Source organism: Stegodyphus dumicola, chromosome 2 (assembly GCF_044657685.1).
Source record: "Stegodyphus dumicola isolate Sdum_Otavi_A_Nest chromosome 2, ASM4465768v1".
Lineage (NCBI taxonomy): Eukaryota > Metazoa > Arthropoda > Arachnida > Araneae > Eresidae > Stegodyphus > Stegodyphus dumicola.
The window spans coordinates 37409701-37424963 of NC_140769.1; the positions used below are offsets into that span (position 1 = coordinate 37409701).

At 31.0% G+C, this 15263-nt stretch overlaps 1 protein-coding gene across 3 annotated transcripts in view; it reads left to right on the forward strand.

Moving 5' to 3' along the window:
* Nucleotides 1-9385, forward strand: part of LOC118179486 (splicing factor 45-like) — a 75205-nt gene extending 65820 nt beyond the window's left edge. For all 3 annotated transcript variants that reach the window (XM_085810592.1, XM_085810593.1, XM_085810594.1), the window contains 5 exons: nucleotides 829-928; nucleotides 4125-4276; nucleotides 4990-5132; nucleotides 8289-8466; nucleotides 9124-9385. In XM_085810592.1, coding sequence (XP_085666718.1) covers nucleotides 829-928; nucleotides 4125-4276; nucleotides 4990-5132; nucleotides 8289-8466; nucleotides 9124-9221 — 671 coding nt within the window. In that variant the 3' untranslated portion in view covers nucleotides 9222-9385. The remainder of the gene's footprint in view (nucleotides 1-828; nucleotides 929-4124; nucleotides 4277-4989; nucleotides 5133-8288; nucleotides 8467-9123) is intronic.
* The last annotated feature ends 5878 nt before the right edge of the window (nucleotides 9386-15263 follow it).

Genomic DNA, 15263 nt, shown 5'->3' on the forward strand with positions numbered 1-15263 from the left:
TGGAGAAATTGGTACCGTAGACTATCATCTTACCATCTGCCCACTTACCAGAAGACACCACCTTAAAATCCCTACTAACAATACAGAAGCTTTGTGGAACATCTGATGGGACAAATCGCCGAGATTATCGACAAGCTTGCAAAACTTGAACCTATGCCTCGTTATATAATTTTATTTTTTTAAACTTATTTTACCTTTTTTTTTGAGGGGGGTAATAGGAACAGTGCCTAGAATAAGAATTAAATATTCATTTAGTTTGTTTCTAAAAGTCTCTGTGTTACTACTGTATTTGGATGTTGCACAATATACATTTGCAAATTTCTGACAGTGTTGTCTTTGTAATGTGTACTGCTTTAAAATAATATGAATGTATGAAATAATATAATAATCATGTAAGTTATGTAATTATGTACTGAGCCACAATGGCTACAATATCTTACAATGTTATTTGATATATCTTAATGCTAGGTATATGGGAATGCGAGACAATACCACGTAATTTCTTGGTAGAATGATGGTGTCTCCATCAACTATGAAAACTTCTGTGCTTTTATCTGTGTTTAAATGTGGTTCCAGGGTGTTCACCCAGAGTATTTTATGCCATTTTTAAATTTATGTTTAATGTTTTTTGTTTAATTTGTGTACTGAACCTTCACTTATTTACGAGAAAAGGAACTGCAGGTTCCATTCATTAAAAATCATTTATTAGTATTGTGCTTTTAAAATGTATCTGAATTAGAATGATATATGTATATTCATAACCAGTGATATTTTTTATGTTTTTACTTTTCATATTAACTTTGAAATTTGAATTTTTTAAAAATTTAGTTCCAAATTCTGGTGCTGCTATAGCCCCGCCACCTTCTTTATTGGAATCCACAGAGAAAAAGGAATCAGTGCCTATTCCAACCACTCCTTTTGCCACTGGGTATTTAATGTTGTCTTTTTTATATTTTGGATGTGTTGATCACATTAATTTTTTAAAAATATTATTTGCTCCTTAATAGTATAACATGCCATTTCAGTGCTATAACAGCTTCAAAAGAAAGCTTAAATCAACAGATATTACATCATCTACTCTTTAGTAGTTACTTTAGATGGTCCCATGGGGACCAACAAGATTACTTTGATGTCTTTTTTACCAAGAATAGTATTCCTTAAGATACTGGCTCAATTATACAAAAATAATTCTGTGAAATACTGTAAAAAATAAACTAACTAATGTGTATCAAATAAAAAAAATTAATAAATTGCTGTTACAAATTGCATATCGATCATAACAATCTTACCAGAAACAAAATATGGCATATAATGAACTATGAAACAATTTTTAACAGCGCTAATATATACCTAACAAACTAAAAGTTAACAAATAACAGCATGGTGGTGTTATAGTATTGTTATGAATTTGGTATTCAAAAAGCTTATGTTAGTTGAATGATAAATTAAATGGTTTTATTTCTCGCGCAGTGCAGCGAGTGACAAATATTAAAAGAAAGCTAAGCCGGAAAATTGAAAATACAAGAGCGCGTGCATTAAATAAATAAATATGTCTTTTTGATTTCGAGAAAATACCAGAAAATTCTAGCGCGTGATTTTAAAATCTTATAAAAGGAGGAAAACATCTCAGTTCGTGGTAGTTGCTTAGTTTGTTGTTGTTTAGAAAACTGCTGTTGTTGATTGTAGCGAATTCGCGGATTAGCTTTCTTTAGCTGTTTTGAATTAAGCTCTTTTGAATGTTTGAGTAGTTAAAAGGTAACTACTGTGATATATTGTGATACTGCACGATTATTTGAGGACATTTAATCATATTTGTTGTTAGAATAATAATTTTTTGTTCGTTTTTCATCGGATTTGTGCATTTATTTCGTAACGAACCCGTACGCAATCGAACCCACGCTCGGAGAACCGGACTGCGAATATTTTTAAAGTTTCCATTTCTTTGGCAACTCTCTCTTCAATTTGTTGTTGGACGGCCGAAACTCTTCCTTCGACTCGTTGCTCCACAGCCGACACTCTATCTTCTATTTCATCTTTGACAGAAGAAACCTTTTCTTCAATTTGCCCGACTTTATTTTCGACAGCTCCTATTCTGTCTTCCATAGCCTCAAATTTACTTTCTATTACGCAGGTTATTTCTCTTTTCATTTCGTCTTGACCTGCTTCAATCTTTTCATGTACAGCTTTTATATCTTCCTTAAAAGTTACTTGACCAGCTTCCAACTTTTCGTGAACGACTTCCATTTCCTTTTTAACGGATTCCATTTCCTTTTTAATGGATTCTTCCATCTTTTTCTGACCAGCATCCATCTTTTCTTTCATTTCTTCTTTAAATGCAGCAAAAGCACTGATGAGCTACCTCAATTGCTCCTCCATCGCTCTTGTTATTGGCATTCAAATCCTACTTCTGACAAAAAAAAATTGTTGCTTGCGTACGGGTTTGTTACGAAATGAATGCACAAGTCCGATGAAAAATGAAAAAAAAATTTTATTATAACAACAAATATGATTAAATGTCCTCAAATAATCGTGCAGTATCACAATATATCACAGTAGTTATCTTTTAACTACTCAAACGTTCAAAAGAACTTAATTCAAAACAGCTAAAGAAAGCTAATCCGCGAATTCGCTACAATCAACAAGAGCAGTTTTCTAAACAACAACAAACTAAGCAACTACCACGAACTGAGATGTTTTCCTCCTTTTATAAGATTTTAAAATCATGCGCTAGAATTTTCTGGTACTTTCTCGAAATCAAAAAGACATATTTATTTATTTAATGCACGCGCTCTTGTATTTTCAATTTTCCGGCTTAGCTTTCTTTTAATATTCGTCACGTGCTGCACTGCGCGAGAAATAAAACCATTTAATTTATAATTGAACTAACATAAGTTTTTTTTTTTTTTTAACATAATACCAAATTCGTAACACTATTCATAATACATAACACTATATTACATTATGTAATGAAATTCTATGGACTTTTATGCCTTCTTACCATTTCATTTCATGGTTTAATTGGAAACACATCTGTCTAGCAAAGGTAAAGTCCAGAGTTTGAATCCTGTCAAGGGCATTGCTCGTTTTCCCCAATTCCTCCTTCAAAATAAACCTAATGACTGTATAAGATTAAACAAAAAGTTTTAAATTATTCTAAGAGCATACAGGAGAAAACGTTATCATGACTGATAATAATCATAAGAATTTTGTAACAGCAATAACGGCCACTGTATAAAAATATAATGAAACAGTAATGAAATCACATGTACAATATTGTAAAATTCACAGTGCATATTAATATTATTTTACAAAGGTAATAATTCTTAAACTGTAACAATTACAAAGGGGTGATAAACTAAGTATACTGTAGTGCAGTGTAAGATAATATATATTAAAACAAGTAAGCTATAACAGGTAAGCTGATAACAAGTAAGCTAATAACTTTCTTATGATTAGTAGCAATAAGTATTCAAATAATACTGAATATTAGTAATATAGCAAATAAAAAGGCAATGAAGTAATGATAATAAACAGTGAAATTAGTAAGTATAAACTGATGACACATATATGCAAAATTTATGCTACAATTGACCATAGTAAGTACGGAGTGTAAAGTTTTCTAGTTTATTAATGCATTGCATAATTTTGGAGTTCATTCTTGAAATTAGTTTTAAAAATTTTAGATATGATTTTTATTTTCAGAGCGAAGAATTTAATAGGCTGATATGTTTGTATATATATTGCATTCTTTTTTATTGCTCTTCTAGTAGAATGACTGTTTGATAACATAAATATTGACAAGTATTTGTCGTAGAAAATGGACAGTCCAAATAGTGTCACAGCTATTTAAAATATATGAATTCCAACTGATCTAAACACATACTAATAACTGTCATTAAAATAATTTATAAATATTTTATAATGTATATTCAGCATTATAATACAATTCTAGGACTTTACTAAGAGTAATATCCTTTGCTATTTTAAATAACATATTTTTATAGGATTTGTTTAATTTAGTTCATTATATATTTGGTTTCATTCTGGGCTGACAAAAATAGTACAATTTGACGTTTTATGTGTGTAATATGAATGTTGTAATGTATTGTTATTTTTAATTGTAGAAGTTCTGTTGCTGCTAGAATTATGGCTAAGTATGGTTTTAAAGAGGGCCAAGGCTTAGGGAAAAAAGAACAGGGCATGAGCCAAGCCTTACAAGTTGAAAAGACAAGTAAAAGAGGAGGCAAAATTATACATGAAAAAGATCTTCCAAAGTGTAAGCGTGTGCATTAAAATTTGCTATATTATAATAGTACTTGAATTGCCATGCTAAAAATAAAATTAATCAGAATATTGTAAAAGCAATGTAAATCTAATTTGTGATAATTTAATTTTAATGTGTCATCAAATTTTATACTTATGTATCTATTTCAAAATTGTGTTTTAAATTACTCGTAATTCCATAGAGGGTAAAATACTGAATATGCTTTCTATAGAATTTATTTGTATAGAAGTAAAGAATTAATTTATAGAGGTTTTATATAATTAATGTTTTGCCATTTAGGGTAAAAAAGGAAAGATTTATAAAATTTTATATATTTATTTGGAAGAGTAATATGGCAATATAAATTTAAAATTAGGCAAAAGAGATGTTTAATTTGCATAAATTAAAAAAAAAATCCGAATTGTAACTGAGCTCTGTTCAATATATACACCAATCTAAGTTAGTGTCTTTTTTTTCCGTGGGGGGGCTGATTTAAAATTTTTATGTATTTATTTCAGTTGTTTTAACTTTACATAATCTCTTTGAATTGGAAGTCATAAGCCAATTGAGCCATTAATTAAAATTGATTTATTATTTAAATGCTGAAAATTTAATTTCATGAAAAAATTTTGGTCATTTTAGTTAATGCTTTTTTATTTGGTTTCTCTATGATATAATTAATTTGATTTGCATGTAAGTATAATTTCTTGGTTTTTGTATTTCAGTTACTGAAGCTCAACCTCCATCACCGCCTCAATTTCAGCCACCTCCACCACCTCAGCCAGCCGCAAATTCTCCTGCATCCAATTCACAAGTAGATTCCATCACAGAAATAATGAAATCTCCTTCAAAAGTTGTCTTATTACGGGTAACTCATCTACCTCTTATTTAAAAATGGGATTATTTAGTCTGTTTGATCAGGACTATAAATATTAGACTGTTAACTATCTTTTCTGTGGTAAAATTCTTGTGTTATATGTTTAAAGTTGAACTTATATTGCTAATCATGTGTGCAGATTATGGATGAGTTCATAATAATAATCATGAGGAAATTAAAATGTGTTCTTGCCATAGACCTGAACAGCATGAATGGTAATGACATAAATTTGCCAAACTGTATTCAAGTTTTGGTCTGGAGAATCTCCTATCTTTTCTTCTACTGCCAGTTTCTGAAGAGAACTTTAAGACTTTTGAATATTTTTAAACTTTGACGAATCTTGCATGCCCTCTTTCCAGGCCTCTGCTAACATTTGCCTAACCAGGGTGACTTGAACTCGTTTAAAAAAAGGGGGGGATTCTCAAAATTTCTTATGCATTGACCACCTTTTTATCATTAAAAAAATTCATTTGCTGCTACCTAAGCAATGCTGCATTATAGAAAACCGTATTCTCATAGGTAGCATTACCATTTTGTAGTATAGAGAAATGCCTAACAATTATAGTACAGCAGTATAGTAACATTATGTAACAGAGTATTTGTTGTTTTTATCAATGATCAGTGAATGATTGCCAAGTTTGAAGGCATTTAATTGAAGTAAAAACAAAACCATAACCAGAATCAAGTAATAAAATTTGTAAAATATTTTTGTTTTGGTGAGAAATTGTACTCTCCCAGGATTCAAAATGAGTATAATTTTCACCACTAAAGTGAAACTATTGCAACTTTCCAAGAAAAGGATATTTTGCTTTTCATCCAGATTTGCAAAAATGAGTATCAGATAAAAGTATAAAAGCCATATGGAGATGCATTGTGAAAAATTCTCCCCCCCCAAAAAAAATTCCATCATGTCAGCAACTGCTTTATTGCTTCAAAAATCACATTCCTGACAGTGGTAAGATTTACATACTGCTAATCAGACAAGCTTTGTGGCCATCTAAAAAGTCATTGAAAAAATTCATCTCAGTAAGAATTTATAACTTTGGAAATAAAGTAAAATTCTATTAAAGTTTTTTGTTTGTTTGTTGATTTTTTGTTGTTGTTTTCCTTTGGTGTGACATCTAAACTTAGTGAAATTTTTTCCTTCATCAGTGACAAAACCGACAAAAGTAATAATGCACATTATCAAAATATTTAATATGGATAATAAATCTAGCATAATATTATAAGACCTTCCTTGCTTTCTAAGCAAGACAACAACAATATAGTTTTGAAAATTTCTTTAATAATTGGAGAAATGTTTAGATGTTTATATTTTTCATTATTTCCACGTAGTTTTTCCTTTAATTGTAAATTATTAGTCCAAAGGGGCATTAGTCCAGAAGGGCTATTGGTCTCAAAACAGCATTTTGCATCAAATTACTATAAACGGCTGTATCACTTTTCAAACTGTTGCCACCAAATATTATCGCCCTGTACTATATTTAAAGAAATTAAACATTGAAGAATCTGCATGAATATATGTATGTTTCTTGCATTGTGGAAGAAACTATACTTAGAGACATCAAACTTTAAATAACATATTCCTCCACCCAAATATAGGTACCTGAAAGCCTGAATCTTGAATTTTGAATTTGTTTTATTATATCTTTCTTATTTTTTAAGCTTAAATGATTTTCAATTACGAAACTAAACGATTTCAAAGCGAGCAGTGGCAACGTATTGTACGGAATAAAATATTTTCATCTTTAGACTATTGTAAAATAGACAAGACTATCTATTGGAAATTCTAAAAAAATATGCTGTAAAAAATATGCCTGACACAAAATTGAACTTTTTATGAAATAACATACCATTTTTTTTTTCTTATATCGATTCTACAAATGGAATTATGCCAAAACACCAAGTTTTGTAAAAATCACACAAGTAGTTATTAAAAAGTTAGTTCGCAAAATTTTAGCTCCGCCATGTTAATTGAATTTGGTATATACTTATCTCTTTTTTTTTTGTTAAACATATTTGAGTCTTCCTTTCACATTCCAAAATTTAGGTTCATTCCAAGTAAAATTCTCCCATTTTTTATAATTTTTTTAAATTCATATTTTAATATAATTTGTATAAATTTTTCAAAAAAATGTGAATTATAACCTATAAAATTTTTACCATCATCTTAAAATAGATGTATTTCTAAGCATACCTGTAAAAAGTTGGAATTTTTTATTCAAAATTCTCTGAGATATATGTGAATTGGCACATTTTGAAATTTGGCATATTTGTTATAAGTGATAATAACGCTAAATGTGATTTATGCACTTTGTTTAAAATTATTTGAAAGAATGAACAATAACGTTTTCTCTGCTCGTAATACAATGAAAAAAAGGAAAGGTAAATAGGTTGCTGTAAATTAAGAAGTTCGCCAAGTGAATAATTCTTGGTGCAAGGTGAAAAAAAAAATGCGCAAAGGTAAATTTTTAAATTTCCTCATAAGTATCTCACCAAAAATTACAAAATTTAATATTTAGGCATAATGAGTCATAGAATCAAATGGGAAAAATGGGTGGGTTATTTCAGAAAAAGTCTAATTTTGTGTCAAAATACTTATGTTAGAACAATGATATATACAAATCTAATATATATTCGAAGTTGCACTTTTGAGACAGGGAAAATGCAAGTTAAATTTCGACAGTTGGTTCAGTAGAATGGGAAATATAGAATTGTCCTTTTTTTTTGTGCAAGGTGGACCTTTGGACGTAATATAAAATCTGAAAGTATTTATTTTTTTAAAAAAAATCTTTTATTAATTTTATGTACCTTACATATGAGTTAATAATATAAAATAAATAATATTTGAGGTTATAATATAAAAATCTGAAATTTTTTACCTAGTTAACAGGTAGAAAATATGAAACTTTTTCAAATAACTATCTGGAATTTGTTTATATATGGATTCATAGGACATATTGCTTTTGCTGATGTGTTATGATGAATAAATCTTTATTATTTGAAAATAATGTGCAATATAATTTGTGCTGACCAAACAGTTATTTATAAAATTATTTTATTTATAAAATTAAAGTTCTGTTTTCTGTTGCTTGAATGTATTGCTGTGTTGCCTGATCTAAATGTATTGTTTCTTATGCCCTAAAGAACATGGTTGGCCCTGGTGAAGTTGATGAAGATTTAGAGCCTGAAACCAAAGAAGAATGTAGTAAATATGGTGAAGTTGTTAAATGCATAATTTTTGAAATCCCTGGTGGGAATGTTCCTGAAGAAGAGTCTGTAAGGATATTTATCGAGTTCAAGCGTCTTGAGTCAGCTATAAAAGGTATTGTAATCTTATTCTCACGATTTGCAGTATAATTAAAATATTAGAAAAATATTCTCATTGAAAGGACATATAAGTCTGAAAAGCTGGTAATATTGATAAATTTTTAAATTTTAAATGCAGTTAAATATTGAAATATTATGAAATTTTAGGTAATGTTAACCAACATATGTAGTATAAAAACTATTCTATAATGGCTGGCTAAATATAGGTATAAGCAATATGTGACAGAAATGCTATAGTATACCATGTTAATGTCAGCACATGGTTAAAATTAAAACACTAATAATAAAATATTCTGTCAGTGCTCAAATAGAAATAAATTTTGTTTAAATTCATGTGCTATTTCAATTTGGGTTATTTTGAAAATTGGAAAAAATGGGCACTTTTAAATTTTTTTTGTGCGATTTAAAACATTTTTGCAATTGGAAGTAAGGTAGCTCTTATAGACATGTTATATGTATATACTCTTTTGAAGCTGCATGAAAATATCTTCATGACCTTGAAAGTTCCGTTAATGTGTCTGGAATTATTTAATATATTTTTGTAAAGTGGAATATAATTATATATTTATTTTTGCTGCTAACATTTAGTATAAAATATATGTATTAAATTTTGTGTAGTACAATTTTTGTTTTTCGTTTTTTTCCTTTTTAGCTGTTGTGGACTTAAATGGGCGTTATTTTGGAGGAAGAGTTGTAAAAGCTGGTTTCTACGATGTCGATAAATTTCAAAGGCTCGAACTTGCTGATTAAAAATAAAACATGTAAAAATTATAAATTTGACACTTTAGATATCATATGAAGTCATATTGTATGTATTGTGAACTCTGTATTTGGTGACATATTTCATCATATTGCATTTTATTTTATATGTTGACATGAAATATTGTGTATAATAAACAGACACATTAAAATTGCTTTTGTTTATGAATTTTGTATTTGCACATACAATTAAGAAAAGTTTTCTCTGCCAATATTTTTTTGAAATATTCATGATTTTGCTACTCACTATATATATGATTTGTGGATTTATTACATATAGTAAATTATAGCAGTCGAAATGCTGGTTATTATGGTAATTACAGTTGTGAAATTATATTTCCATCCATAAAAGTTCACACAAGTAGGAAAATTCTGTATTGGTTAGAAGTTTCATACTTATATTTTCATTACTAATTTTTTTTTTTTTGCAAAGTATAATATATGTATGAATGTAAAAACACTAACATATGAATGTAATTTTAACCAAAAATATAACTTAAAAATCTTTCAATCTATTTCATAAAGGTGGATGAAAAGTCGATAAAATTATTTAAACAAATTTGTAATAAACATATTAAGTTACAAATTGAGACAAAATTCTGAGACTGATGTTTTTATTAGTCACTTGCATAATCCTAAATTAACTCAAAGAAGTGAATTTTAGTAATGCAATAAGACTTTTAAAATTTGCTTGGAATTTTAAAATTTGTCAGCAGAAGTATGAAACACTGATAAAAGTAAATGGATGACTTAAAAAATGTTTCACAGTTCGACACAACGTGTGCAAATGCTTGTATGAGTATTAGCATTCCTTTTTTCAGTATGTGAATAAATATTATTGTTATGAACATTTGATTCTTTTGATTTGTTATACATTATTTGTATGTAATAGATTCGTCTGCATTGAAAAACTTTTTGTCCTTCTTGACACATTTTGATGTTTCTTGAAGGTTTTTCCTTTGCTAAATTCAAACATGGCTTTTATTACATCATGGCATTACAAACATGGCAACATGGATTAGTCTGTGATGGCTTTTATTTTTGGCTTATATTTCAAAATTTTTAAATTTGACTGTTTCCTGTTTCTAAGATGAATTTTTAGAAAGAATCAAATACGTTATAAAGTAAAACTGCCATGGAGCTTATATTGAATAAATTAAATTATATGACAGCTCAAGTTTAGTTATCAGTTTTTCATGGATAATTTTATCTACAGTCAAAATTAATAAAACAACAATCTTTATTTTTATTTAATGTAGGCATTATGATTAATGGTACTTGTATAACTAATTATAATGATAAATTTTTCATTAGAATAATTATGTTATTTCTTATTAGAATAATTATGTTAATTAGAATAATTATGTTATTTGTAGTTACAAATATTTTTGTGTATTCATGTAATTAAATAAGTGGCCAGATAAGTGAATTCGCATATGAGTGTGATTTATGTAACTTTGATGGGAATGTGAAAAATTAAGTATGAAATGTTGCCTGTGGAAGTTTTTAATTTTTGTTATTATGCTATTAATTAATTTTACTATTATAATTCTGTTTATTATTATAATGGTGTGTGAAAAATAGAGATTTGTATTTTAATTTAAATTGTCTTGAATAAAGATTATTCACAAATTGATATATCATCACCCATATACATCGAAGGGCCATTACATTATGATCACCCTGTTAATAACGTGTAGGACCACCTTTAGCCCTCAAAATTGCCAGCACCTGGTGTGGCATTGACTCCATAAGGTGCTGATACATGGTCTGAGGTATCTGGTACCAAGTGCTCACCAACTGGTCCTGCACATTGTGGGGGGGGGGTTTAGTGTGGCAGTACAAATTCAGTTTTCCAGATGGGATCACAAATCCTCTATTGAATTAATGTCAGGTGAATTTTTAGGCCAAGACATGACTTAAAAGTCAATGAAATGTTTCTTGAAACACTCCCTGATGGTTCGACACTTATGACATGGCACATTATGCTGTTGGTAAACACCATCCCCTGCCGAAAATACTGTTATTCATGAACCTGGTCTGCAACAGTGTTCATGTAGAACACAGGCATCAGGGATTGTTCTATGAGGATTATGGGTCCTAATGTCCTCCATGAAAAGATTTGCCCTCACAATAATACACCCGCCACCAGCTTGTCTCTGTGCATCCGGTAGCCAGGGTTTCATTAGGAAATCAGCTTATTAGCACACACCTGTCGATGTGACGAATCGGAAAACATAATTCGTCGGACCATGCAACTTTCCTCTATTCTTCTATTGTCCAATTCTGATGTTTCTTGGCCATTTGTATCTGGCCAGTTACAGATGCAACGTGCAATTAAATGGCCATGATGTGCCATCAGTACAGGGACATGCTTTGGTCTCCAATTCCGATCCAATTTTGGTCCAATTCCGATGCTTCTTGGCCATTTGTATCTGGCCAGTTACAGATGCAACGTGCAATTAATTGGCCATGATGTGCCATGGGACATGCTTTGGTCTACAGTCTACAGTACAGGGACATGCTTTGGTCTCCGGCTGCATAGAGCCATACGCAGCAAGGTATGCTGCACAGTTTATTGAGAAACACTGTCTGGGTTACCATTGTTGTAGTTTTTCGGTCATGGTGAACAATGCTTAGCGATCTCCACACTCCTCTGGATTTAATGCGCTGTCAACAACACAGTGCAGGCCATCCCCTTGTCATTTCACCATCTATTCACTGCTTTCAATATGTGCTCACAGCAACTGCACATGAACAGTCCACTAAAAGCGCCGTTTCTGATGTTAATGTTCCTTGTCGCCGAGCCATAACGATTTGACCTTTATCGAAGTTTGATAAATTAGCTGCTTTTTCCATTATGTTGCTAATTGCGCTATATTTGGAAAGACAATGCATAGCCACTTTATATACTCCAGCCATGCATGTGCAATGGTTTTGTTCCTGGAAGAGCCCATTTTTATAGATGGAGGGTCGTCATAATGTAATGGCTCTTTGGTGTATATTGTTGCATGCGTATGGGTTCGTAATAAATTGAATGCCCAAGTCCGATGAAATTTGAGTAAAGATTATTCTTACCACAACAAATAAAAAAAAAATGCATAACTTTCCTTAGAGATATTCGTACAATATTGCAGTATCTCACAGTAGTTATCTTTTAAACAACTAAAACTTCCAACAGAACTTAATTCAAAACAGAGAAAGCTAATTTAATTTCACCGTGAATTCGCTACAGTAAACAACAGTTATCCAAACAACAACTGAATTGAGATGTTTTCCTCCAGCTTTTATAAGCTTTTTAAATGTGCATGAGAAGCTTCTGGTAATTTCTCGAGTTTTCTGGAAAATAAAAGAGTACAATTGCAAGATATCAATTTATTAAATGCGTGTGCTCCTGTATTTTAACTTTACTGCCATAGCTTTGTCTTCAAATAAGTTAACAATATATTGCATAAAGCTGCTAGGAAGTAAGTTTCTGGTTATGCAGTTTATGTAAAAATGCAATTGCTTATTTTTCTTTCAGTCAGTCAGTTAGATGTTATTTTGCATCTAAAGTGCTTTTTGGTCTGAAATTAATTTAAATGCAACATTTCCTTTCAAGCTAACAAGTCATTTTCTAAAGATAATCATTTGATAATCTTTGCTGTCAGATGTAAAATTTTTTCCTGAAACTATGTCTGCTTACTGTTGGATTTTTTCGTAATGTTTTATAAAATAAAATGAGTAATTCATTCATTGTTAAAGCATAACAATTTAATTTTCTGATAAATACTAACTTTCATCATGGAATTGCAAAAGAGAAATTGGCAGTATGTGTCTTGTGAAGCAAATCAAAAGACAAACCAAAAATTAGTACATTTTAATGTTTGTATGTGTACAAGAAATTTATTAATCAGAAGTCAGATTACTGTAGGTCAGGTAATTGTTTTCCGTTACCAGTCAAATCGATCACAAAGTTAAACCACAAGGCTAAATTTCATGAGATTTAATTGTAAATTATTTAGTGGAGAGATCATTCATTAGTTTCCATATACCCAAGGAACAGTTGTTGGATTTCTAAAAATTAATTAATTGTGATAAACCAATATCTTTTGTGTAAAATTTCATTTTTACTATGCTGTGGTATGTTAAAAAAACACTACTTATGGACTTGGATAAAAAAGCAGCCATAGGGAAAGTTGGAATCTAGTCCCTTCTTATATTTTTAGTATGTCTTCTATTTAAACAAATTTTTCAAAATTAATCCTTATACATTTCTTTAGAATATTTATAATACATTACTAACATAGAAGCAAAAGGCCTTTGCATAGTAGTAAGGATAAAATTTGAAAACCAAACCTTTTACACACATTTCGACTCGCCATATATTTATAGTGCCTCCATGTTACAAAAACTATACATTTACAAACATCTATGCCTTCTCTAGATGATGGTAACAAGTCCAATGAAATTCGAATTCGTGACTTTCGGTACCGCAGTTGGCTCCCAAACCACTATACCTTCTAAAAGGCGAGATACCCGTTTACTTATTGTTAAATGGACTTCCTCCTGTATTCGTATTTTTCCAGCATAGTTTGTCTCTCTAAATTTTTCATGCTACATTACACAGAAAAATACAGCAGTTTCACATATAATTGCACTAAAATCATCTGCCTGTGTACAAAATTTGTAATTCTGTCCCGCTCCGAAAGACTGCACATCCCGAGCAGTACAATCCGTGGACAGGAAGCCATACTTACAACTAAGGCAAATCAATGCAGCAGTGCAATACTTAAAAATTTCAATAAATAATATAAAACAAATGAAATACTACATCAATAAATGAGTGCAAAATTTAGAAACAAATGGGACCATGGTCTTGGTGTACTATTTACATTAATATACACTATGGGGACCACATAGACCTTCGGATCCGAACTACGACATCATTCAGCTTGCTTAGAACTGCGTAAAGACCATCCCAAGGTGACTGTAGTTTAGGAGAGAGTCATTTCCGTCGAATCGGATTCCACAACCACACCTTCGCACCTTTGTTGAATTGATTTCCGGTAGGTGTCTTGTCTTCTTCTCTGTCGCCAAGTTGACTCGCTCTCTTGCAAAATTATGCATCATTTCAAATCGTGACTGGAGATAATGGATGTACTCCTCAGGCAATGGAGGTAGGAGGGCGACCAGAAAAGAGATCACAAGGCAGACTAAGGTCACGATTGAACAACATCAGGCATGTGGCTCCAGGACAGTAAGAACGCAGTTAACTTCGGTTTGATTAAACCTGTCTACCACACCATCTAACTGGGGATGGTTCGATTAAACCTGTCTACCATGCCGTCTAACTGGGGATATAAAGGTGTTTGCGTTTTGTCAATACCGAGTAGCTAGCAGAGTCCTTTAATTACAGCCAATGCAAAATTTCTTTCTTGATTGCAATTTAACTGAACCTAGAAATCCAATTCTGTTGTCATTTACCTTTGACAGCCTTTTGATCAGGTTCAAGCAACTTGGTAATGTAATCAGTGACAATGACGATGTATTTGTTACCATCAACAGTTTGTGGCAGAGGTCCCAGGATGTCAAAGGCAATATGTTCAAAAAGCGCTCCTACATTGTAATGTTGCAGATTCCCTTGTCTCTGCTTCTTTGTTCCTTTCCAACCTGCACAGGCATCACAAGATTGGCAGTATTGCATATCAGACCTATCATTACTCCAGTAGAAGCATTCTCGAACTCTATGCAAAATTTTCATTATTTCGAAATGGCCTCTTGTTAGACTGGTATGTGATTCTTTAAGAAAGTCTGGTATCTTGGAATTATCAGCTGCCATCAGAATGCCTTTCCATCATCTGACTCGAACTTCCGGTACAAGACGCCGTTTCGCACATAGAGTGAATCCCAGAAAGCCCAATATTGATTTGTCGTAGGACTATAAATTGAAATGTCCTACCAAGTAGGTTTCCTGTTTGAAGACTCTATTAATTCAGTTGCAAGTTTAATGTCTCCATCTTCCAACTGTTCTTTCCTGAGTCCTTCGCCACT